General features: G+C 45.7%; 1 protein-coding gene across 1 annotated transcript in view; it reads left to right on the top strand.

Annotated features, from left to right (window-relative positions):
- Nucleotides 1-776: 776 nt before the first annotated feature.
- The window catches only part of MDGA2 (MAM domain containing glycosylphosphatidylinositol anchor 2), a 687,915-nt gene continuing 678,290 nt past the window's right edge, over nucleotides 777-10,401 (top strand). Inside the window, exon 1 of the mRNA XM_058666386.1 lies at nucleotides 777-864. Coding sequence (XP_058522369.1) covers nucleotides 792-864 — 73 coding nt within the window. The 5' untranslated portion in view covers nucleotides 777-791. The remainder of the gene's footprint in view (nucleotides 865-10,401) is intronic.

The following is a 10,401-nucleotide window of genomic DNA, read 5'->3' as shown; positions in this document are numbered from 1 at the left end:
CCCAGTCCCACTCCTCCTCTTCCTCCCGCACGCCCGGCTCTGCGATGCGAATCTGTCTCGTGTAACAGGATTGGCGTTGCAATGGCAACTGATGGAATGGGGGAAGGCAAGACAGCAGGGCTGGGGGCTCCGGACTGCGGGCGGGCAGGCCACTGCCGCCGCTTGACGCTCGTCCGGGAACCTTCGCGAGTTACTTTGTAAAAGGCGAACCCCAGGCGTCAGAGCCCCCCTGCTTGGGGGGCCCCCCGGGTCAGAGGCCACTTCCTGCTGCTGCTCCTCCGTCCACGCCGGCTGGCCCCGCGCGGCCCCCCGGCCCCCTGCCCGCGCCGCCGCCAGCCCAGCGCGCCGCCGCCGCTGCTGCTGCTGCGGAGACTGGAGCCCGCTCGCCGGGGAGCGCTTCGCCTCTCGGCTCTCCTCTCTGCCGTCACCACCGCCAGCGGCACCTGCCATTCCCACCCAGCCCCCCAGCGCCCGGTGTGAGTGAGTGCGGCGCGCGTGCGAGTGTGTGTGTGTGTGTCAGGGTATTTTTGCGCGAGTGTGTGTGTGGTGTGTGTGCGCGCGTGTGTGCTTGAGTGTGGGGTGTGCGGGCTCTTGCGCTCCGCTCGCGGCCGCCACCGAGGAAGGACGGACGGACGGACAGACGGCGCTTCCTCTTGGGCCAGCGGTGCCCGGGCACCTCGACTCGGCCCGGGCGCTAGGGCAGCGCGCCCACTGGCTGGCCGCCGGCCTCCGGAAGGTCCCGCTGCGTCCTCCCACCCCCCCGGACTGGATATGTTCATGTTCACGTGAAGATGGATTTAGTGTACGGTCTCGTGTGGCTGCTGACAGTCTTCTTGGAGGGGATCTCCGGCCAAGGAGTGTACGGTGAGTGCCATCGCAACGCGATCGTGACCTTGTGGTTCTTCAGGCGAGCGAGGCTCAGGAGGGACCACGCACACGCCTCGCGCCGCCCGGGGCCGCCCCTCCCGGCGCGGCGTTTGATTTACACTTCCTCGCGCGCTGTGGGCAGCAGTCGGGAGACGGTGGGGAGCGCGCTGCGGATTGGGCTGCGAGCCGCTCCCCTGGCGCCTCGACTCGGGCTTGGAGTTGAGTGGAGCCGGGAGGCAACCGCCTCGCGCTCGCTGGCGCGGTTGAGTGGCTGGCACTTGATTGATCCCCGCGGGGGGCTGGGGGTGGTGTTGGGGACTTGGGCTCCAGTGGTCTTTGATTTAATAAATGGTCGGGTGGCTGGCGCACTGCATGGGGTCCGGGACCATGGGATTTGAAAGTGACCCCCCACTGATCTGATCTTCCCACCCATCCCCGTCCCCCTCCGCTTCCCTCTCTCCACCTCTTCCACTGGTTCCCTGGATGCCTATAAGGCTTGATTTTTTTTTACCCCCCTCTAGCTCAGGAAGTAGGGTGACAGTGGAGTCGCTTTCTGCACCAGCCGTTGCCATGAGCACTGACTTGGGGAAGGGAACCTGGCAGGCAGGGTTTCTCGGCGCCAGACGCAAATTAGGGACATGTTTGTGTGAATGGATGAGCAAACGCATGAATGAACGGATGGCCGAGCCCGCAGGGACACCAGCTCGCTGCAGACTGCACACGGTCTCAGCCCTGTTCCGGAGGACTCAGGCAGGGTTACTAAGGGCGACAGGGTGCAGTCCAAGGGTTTGCAAGTCCTCCTAAGAGAATCTGGGTTCCTTTGCCTGTCAGCAGTTGGCACCCTTGGCATTTGCTTTATAACACACACACGCAGAGGCCCTGGTTAGTACTGGGAGGAAAAGTCACCTGGGGCGGGACAAGAGCCCCACCAGGAAAAACAAACAAAAACTTTTGTGTTCTCTGGACCTAACGGTCGGAGGTTAAGAGGCAGCTTTTGAGGTGTTCACAGGTCAAGACTTGTCCCCTGACCCCTTTTCCCCTCCAGTCGGTATCCAGGGACTGTACCCTAGACATACGGTTGTCTTTGCCCTGGGTGTTTCAGACCCCAGTGGCAGGGCTCAGTCAGTGGCTGCACCTGGGGCGCGAGGCATGAGTATGTGTGTGGAAGCTCCTGAGTTATCCCTACGGAGCCTCCGGGAAGACTGACGTGCAGTGCCAGTGAGTGGGTATTTGGGGAGATTAGACCCAGCCTCCCTGCCTCCCCTGCATGCCTGATGTAGAGCTGAACATTGCTGTGAGCCAAGAGGGGGTGGTCCCCAGTCGGGACCTCTGATCTTCCTGCTCTGCCACTCCCCTTTGCTCTCCTAGTTCCCCGCTTGGCTTGGGCCGGAAACCTTCACTTTCTCCCACCTCTAAAGCATCTCAATTTTCCCTCTCTCTGCCCTCTTCTTCCCACTTGCTTGGTGTAGGGAGCGGCAGTGCGGTGTGTCATGGGGGCATCAGGTGTGGCACTCAGGTCTGTGTGTGAGATGCTAAGCCCCCTACCAGCTCTGTTTGATGACAGGATGTGGGACCTAAAAAAGCAGTGATTCTCTGCCTGATGTCCTGACCCAGCTTGCTTTCTCCTGGCTCGAGCTGCTGGGAGGTTAGGCGACCAGTGCTGGGGGGTGGCTGGAGAGGTAGCCTTCTCAGGGGTTGCTTCCTGAGGCTGGGAGACTTGAATTGCTCTTCTTCCAGGTCCAAGTCTGTTTCTTTCTCTCTCTCTCTCTCTCTCTCTCTCTCTCTCTCTCTCTCTCTCTCTCTCAGTGTTCATAGGGGAGTGTGGTAGGGGGGACTGAGAAGTACGACATTTTGGAAAGGGGCTGTGTTTGGCCCTGGGACTGTAGGGATTAGAAAGGAATGGTTCCGTTCTCCTGGCACTTTTGGTTGATCCTTTCATTTCTCTTGCCAAGCCTCCTGTTGGGCGGTGGGAGAGGCTTGAGGTTTAGTGGAGGAGACTGTCAGAGAGCAATTGCATTCAGATAATCCCTGTGCCTTTGGCCCTTGGCAGTACAGGGGAAGGCAGCTCTGCTCCCTCACAGGCCCGTGGGATGAAGATGGTGATTTTTGCGTTGTTTGTCTTCATTCTGGTGTGGTTGTCACTTTGCTGGGAACAGACTTGGCTTTAGTGAGAGGCATGCTCATCAAGCATCTCTGTTATAGATGTCACACCCATTACATAGACAAAAAAAGGTGTTGACATAATACTTTTCAAATCTGTTTCACCCGCCACAGAATCTAGCCCTCAGAGGGTGGTGCCTAATAGCAGAAGCTTCAACCTGTTACTTGTTAACAGTGTAGGTTCCTGGACCCTTTGCAGGATTTCTCAATGAAGTACTCAGAGTGGGACCCAGGGGTCTTTATCCTGCACTGCAGGTGGTCATTCCTTGATCTAACTTGGGCTCACACTTCCAAAAAAAAAAAAAAAAAATTCCTGACCTTCTTTATTTTTATTTACCCAAGAGCTTATGGGAAAAAAAAAAAACCTTTTATCTTTACTTCATGAAAGAATAATATTGGTCAAGTGTAAGGAACGTAGAGACAATATTGAGTGTGAGGTTATACAAGTGAAGTCTGGAAATTTCATGTCGAAGGATTTAAGAAAACTTGATTAGAAAGCATGTCAATTTTAAAGAGAAATTTCACTAATTTAGATAGGATCTGTGCCAGGATCTCTATCCCCATAAATGCCCCCCATCCCTGTTTGCCAGATGTGAGATCATTGACACTGTGTACATGAAATATTATTTGTTAGTACTACTCTCTTGTAGCTGATGCACTTTCTGCATAACTCAGGCAAAAATAATCTCACTGTAGACTAAAATTACTTGCATAATTTAGAAAGAAATCATTTTAATCTCTCCTCCCTGAAATGACCAGGCAGTTCCTTCCTGCCTCTGCTTAGGAAATGGAGATTTTCGTTTTCAGTGTTAGGAGCACCTGTTGTAATGCAGAGGGTGTTTCCCCAGGTACTGTGAGCTGCTAATGCTGCTCAGTCCAGCAGTTCTGCACAGACCTCAATGTAAAAGTTCCTGCTGTGGTCCTAGGAACTTAACTGCCATTGGTTTTGGTGTCTTATTGAGCCAACTAGCTGCCAGCTGCCAGTTTGCTATGGAGTGGTTAGGTCAGGAGGATTGTTAACTGCTTCACATACACAGCCACTAATTCTGTTGTCTTTGAAATTTTTGTAAGATTTATTTATTTATTTTGCAAAGTCAAATATACAGAGAGGTGGAGAGACAGAGAGGTAGATCTTCCATTGAATGACTCACCCCCAAATGACTGCAGTGACTAGAGCTGAGCTGATCCAAAGCCAGGAGCCAGGAGCCTCCTCCAGGTCTCCCACGCGGGTACAGAGTCCCAAAGCTTTGGGCCGTCCTCGACTGCTCTCCCAGGCCACAAGCAGGGAGCTGGATGGGAAGCGGGGCCGCCGGGACTAGAACCAGCTGGGATCATGCTGCATTCAAGGCAAGGACTTGAGCCTCTACTAGGCCACCATGACAAGACAGTCACTGTATTTTTAAAATGGGGGTTGCCTTGTATATCTCATATCAGATTTGACATCATAATGACATAAATTGCTGGAAAACCTTTCTGAGACATTACATATTATATTACATTATTCAAACTTACGTAGCTTTTCCAAGATGACTAATTTAATGGATTATCCCCATGTGGAGATTGCGTGTAGATATATACACACACACACACATACACACTCATATGTAATGTATAAGTATGTATTGGCTCACACATATGTTCATAGACATATATATGTATATATGTATATATATGTATGTATATATGTATATGCCTTCTTAAGTAATGTATTTTTCTTCCTGAATATTTGGAGATTGTTTATATTGAGTATGTCCCCAAAAACTGTTTGAATATTAAACTTTTGATTTAATTAAATACCACTAAAACCCAAAATATCATTAAATCGACAATAAAGTGCTATGATTTTGTTGCCCTCCCCTAGGACAGTCCACGATATGTCCAGGGTCAGGAGTGCCTCCCCAGCCTTGTGTGTTTCCTGGGGTAGCTAGAGCCTAGTGGCCTAAGCCATGTTCCTAGTTTTGATTTTTTGTTTAATTTTAAAGCTGTTTTTTTGGTATTAAATTACTTGGATGGTTTGTCTTCTGGTGACTTAGTGTCAAGAGTTGTGCTTCCTAGAAACTTCTCAGTTGACTTGCTTAGAAAAGAAGAATGACTCCATTTTCATTTTCTTGTCTCTGGTTGTCAATGCTTTTAATGAAAATAATGTGAGTGTGTTAGCATAGACAGATCCTCATGATAAGGGAAAAGCAAAATCATGCCCCAAGCTTGAATCACTTCAGTGGTACCTAATCCCCCAAAACTTGGTGTCCTGAAAGAGTTATAGCGGTGTCCACAAGCTGCTGGGTATGTTTATCAAACATGTGTTTGACAAATTAGGAAACTGTATATATTGAGTTCAGGTGATGTTAGTGAATCTCACACAGTTCGAAAATGGCACTGCAGGCAACAACAAGGCATAAAAAATAAGGAGAATAAGGAGCTGGGTGAGAAAGGAAGGCTCTGGGAAGATATTTGAAGCCATCATAGGGTTGAATCTAGATGAACAGAATGATTCAACAGGCTGAGATTTCCATGAAAACCCACTTGGCCATTAAAGGCAATCCAGGGATATTGCTGTTTCATAGCAAAGTTATCCTGAAGTTTATTGATGTCGTGATTTCTGTCTGGTTTGGGTGTGGAGAGGCCCTGGGGGATGAAACACTGCTTTTGACTGATTAGTGTTTAGGTTATCAACCTGTAGGGGAGAGGAGATAATTTTAATAGATGTACTAACAAAAATCTATCTGAAGCTCTGTAATGTATAATCGTCTCTAACTTTTCCCCCTACTCCACTGAATTTATATGCTCACACATGCTTTTGCTACCACTTTGGCACTGTCACCAAGGCAAAGGGGAATCGTCTTGGAATCATTTGTGTCCATTCAAGATGAATATGTTGTTTGTACTCTTGATGTTATGTGCAAAATAGTAGTTTGTTTTCTACAGAGAAGCTGGCTCATGTGCTGTGTGGCCCTGGTGTAGCTTCTAGATATACATGTAGATAAAAAGATTGTATTTTATCGATATTAGAAATAAAACCTAAATTCTAATTTCATAGTGAGGAAGTCAGTGAGGAACTCAGGGTTTAGATACTTAGCAGCCAGTGGTAGACGTTTAAAGATTAGGTCTCCTGGTGACCTGAAGTCACCTAAATGTCACCAAAGGCAATGGGAACATTTTTTCATGATTTCCTGGATTAATTATACTTTCTCTGGTTCTGATTCTTTATGTTTCTGTTACAGTTTTGATTTCCATTTTGGTTTGTCATTGTGAGCTAACTTGTGCCACACTTGACAAAGCAGGATACAAATAAAATTCTCTGAAAGAGTATGTTCGATATTGTTTTAAAAGCAGGGTAGCTCGGGTACAGGAATAGCATGGGCCTTGTGGGCCAGGTTATGTGTTGCTAACGTGGTGTTCAGAGCCGCTGGCCTGGGTGGCTTCCCAAGTACAGAGATGATTCATCAGTCGTGTTCTCTGGTTTGCATCTCAGGCTTTGGACAGGCTCCTGGGAAGCCTGAACTCAAGGCTGTGATCGACAAACACAATGGCAGACAGCCACATACACAGCTCAGTCCTGAAAGTGCCTTTTGGCAGCTTAGGTTGACTAAAAGAATGCAGTACTAACTTACTTGGAAAGGCCTTCTTGCTGTCCTTTTTGACTATTTTAGAAGGACACAGAAAATTCTGAATGCGATTCAAGTAGGGCATTGCTTTTAACTTCATGGCAATTGCCATGATTTGAATAGTCTCACTTAATGAAGTTGTAAAAAAAATTATTTAAAGGCAGGCTGGATAAATCTCATTCCTATTTTTAGTTTTGATTCTATTCAGTGAAGTTTTAGGCATATGTGATCATAAAGTTGTAAATTAGATAGAACTTAAAATGTCACAACTTATCCCACTAACTTAGGAAGAAATGACTTTGCCATCACATTAGGGGCATAAAGGCTGTACTCTTTAAAAGACTTTTTTTTTTTGTAGCCTCCAGACTTTTTATTACATGGATTTTTTTTTAACTGTAAGTTTACCATTTGAGTATATATTATGGAAGGGGTGCTAGGTATTAAAATATATACATATATTTTTGTGATTTTTACTAGCTGGCTCTCCAACTTTGCTTAAACATTAGATACAAGATTTTTTGTTTCTCCTGCTCAAAGTGCTACTAAGGTCTATTATGTGATTGACAGAGGGTTATGTGTGTGACATGTAAGTGCTTCTTTAAGCAGCACATTTCTTGTCTTATTTTGCAATAATAAGAAGGGGGGGAATAAAAATGATCAAGGGTCTCAATGGAGAGCGAAACCTGTCTGTCTGAAGGAGGGGGGATTTGTTTCCAGTGAAGCGTCTTGAGTACGAATGGACAAGACAAAAGACAGCTGAGATCTGAAAAGGCTGAGTAGGAAGAGTCAAGGCTACTTGCAAAATACTTCTGCCCTTTAAGGAATGACAGAGTAGCAAAATCATATATATATATATATATTTTTTTTTCTGAAGGAAATGGGACTTGGTTCAAGTGTGTCTGCCAGGTTAAATTAGAAAAATGTCTACTGACAAATTGAAGGGCCTCTTTGTGGAAGTTGTTCTGGTCTTGGAAGGGGAAGGTCAGGGGACTGGAGCATTCTGGAACAATGGCGATGATCATTGTGAACCTCGTGGTTCTTCCTGCTGGCCAGTTCTGATCTGGGAGTTTAAGGAAAGGGGGATACAAATGCAGTGTCGAGACATCCTGTAACTTCTGTGAGTCACTGTGGTTTGGATCCATGCCTCCCCTAGCGTGCACTTCTTACCAATGGGGGGTAGCTAGCATGAGCGTCTAACGAAAGAGCAAATACTGAAGAAGACATATGCTAATTTTCAGAATTCATGATCAGTACAATTCTACACTTGTTCTAAGTATATTTAGGTTACAGTCCAGTAAGTTCGTTCAGCACATTAATATATAACTTCCCTCGGGGATATATGAGGCCATGTTGCGGGAGCTGGAATCTCCAACAAGTTGTAAGTTCATAGATGCCATAAAACCAAATAGAAAAATTAATAATCAGGTTGTGATAAATACAGAAATACTGGCCACTAGGACTGAGAGAGAAATTACTGTTGCTGTTGTGGTTAGAGAAAGCATGAGAGGCTGCTCCACCATGATTTATGCCTTGAAAATGAGTTGGGAAAACATTAGTAATGTTGAAAGAAAGGGCATTGCTACAGCGCGGATTTCGCCCAGAGGCACAGTAGGGCTGAAAGAAAAATAGCCCAGATGTGGGTGTGTTGCAAATCCTAGGAAATGTCTACACCGTTTACCCAGCTAGAAAGATGTATCTGTCCTTTAACCTATGCTATATCCCCTTCCAAAAGTCTGTCAGTCGGCGAGATGAATCTTCCTGCATGATAGCTTGGAACTTGTTCCTGTACTTTGTACACAAAGAGGCACAGTCGAGTGTGTTCGGTTAGAAAACAACTGACCTGTTCTTCAGAAGATGGGACAATTGTGCATCAAGTTGCTATGGGATACTGAGCCCTCCTCACATCTAAGCAAACTTGGGGAGCTTGGAAACTACATAGGAGCTTCCATCTGGAGTTAAAATCCATGTCCTTTCAAAGACTTTTTGGAGTGTTAAAGGCAAGTGCTGCTTAGAAGCTGTAGGCTGTGGGTCCGGAATGACTTAAAACCTCATGTTGTTCTGTATAAATGTACAGCTGCTGAGATGAATGAGCCGCCTTCTTGAAAACAGAGGTAGGTGCTTTCATTATTGTGTTTTATTTCTGTGCGAGGCAGCATGACAGAGAGGAGAACTGTGGGGTAACTTGGGTTTACTTCTTGCTCAGCTGCTATTTTACTGTGTGACCTCAGGCGGAACTCTTCATCTTTCCCCCTCGGTTTCCACATCTAGTAAGTTCTTTGGAGAATGGGCTGGTACACAGATTAAATAACAGCAAGATTAAATATGGTGTAGTTGCATTCATGGAGCTGGCACAGACCCAAGAGAACAAGGGAATTTTGGTCTCTTTCTAGGACCCTATATTGAGGTGCTTGCTAATTGCTACAGAGTTTATGGAATAGAATAAGGGACTGAAATAATGAAGAGCAAGTCAGTTGATTTTTTTTTCTGGAAAAATAATCCGCTTGTATAGTATAGTCTAGCACAAAGTAGCTCAGATAGTGCATTGGTACCTATGGTAACAGTTTGCATGACAGGAGTGTGTGGTATAGTACCTTGTGATGTTGGTATTGCTCCTGTGGTCTGGCTCCTTCTCAGCAGACACAGCGCTGGAATGTCTGTCTGGTTCTTAGTTTGAATGGCATTGGTTGGCAGCAGCCTTGTGTCCTCTCCTGTGTAACAATTACAAAACCATTACTGTAACCTTAACTTCATGATTCTGGATAAAGTTATGTGAAGTATATATGTGTTTTGAAATATATGTGTAAAACTTGTTTCAAGATGTAAGAAGATTCTAGACTATAGTAAAATAGAAATTTATGTAAAAATAATCTATCCAGGTAGGGGAAATAGCTAAGGATATATTTATAAGAATACATATCATTGGTAACTTAAAATTCAAATCAACTCATTCATTGGGGTTATAATGAATTTATTACTTAGCATCTTAGCATTATTTTGATAGCAGAGATTTCTGGCTGCTTTCCAGATAATTAATCATTTGGGGAAAACATTTTCATTTTGTTTTCTGAAGGTCAAATTAAGTAAATAAGGACAGCTGATTAATTAGGATAGTCTTTATGACAAAATATTAGTTCCTTGTTGGTTCTACAGATCCGTCTAAAAGGTCATTTTTGCTCAGGACAGTGAACAGATTACTAAGTAATGAGTTGAGAATTTCCCATCAGGTGGAGTGGACAGTGTCCTGGCATTGCTAAGTAAGTCACTTTCAACCGATACACACTGGGAACCTTCAGTCTGAGATAGATTTGTTTGTGTATAGGTTTGGGGTTGATTCTCTCACCTCAGCATCTCAGAATTAGCGAAGCTGTGTTTAAGAAATGGTATAGATTTTTTTTACAATCTTTCTCCGCATGTTCACTCCTTTCCAGGGTTTGTTCTGTACCACTGCTGTGATTACTCATGCCCTCCCAAGTTGCATTTTTCTTGTGGGTCCTGTTTCATGCTGATTTCCGTATTCTCTGTACCCTCTTTTTGTTGTATCAAAGTTGCTGTATTCACTTTTAAAAGATCTTAGTTCTTTGCACATCACTGATTCAGACCTTTCTTCTTGGGTTGGCTTTGTTTTTCCTTGGTCCTGAGTATATTCCTTGAAGGAACATGTCTAAGCCACTTGCCTTCATTAGGCCCAGATTCTGCAGCATTGTAGATTTTTTTTATCTTATCATCATAGGAGTTTTGGAGACAGGAATGCCTCCCAGTGGACCGGCAC

The sequence above is a fragment of the Ochotona princeps genome, chromosome 6 (genome assembly GCF_030435755.1).
Source record: "Ochotona princeps isolate mOchPri1 chromosome 6, mOchPri1.hap1, whole genome shotgun sequence".
NCBI lineage: Eukaryota > Metazoa > Chordata > Mammalia > Lagomorpha > Ochotonidae > Ochotona > Ochotona princeps.
This window is presented reverse-complemented; position numbering and strand designations above follow the sequence as displayed.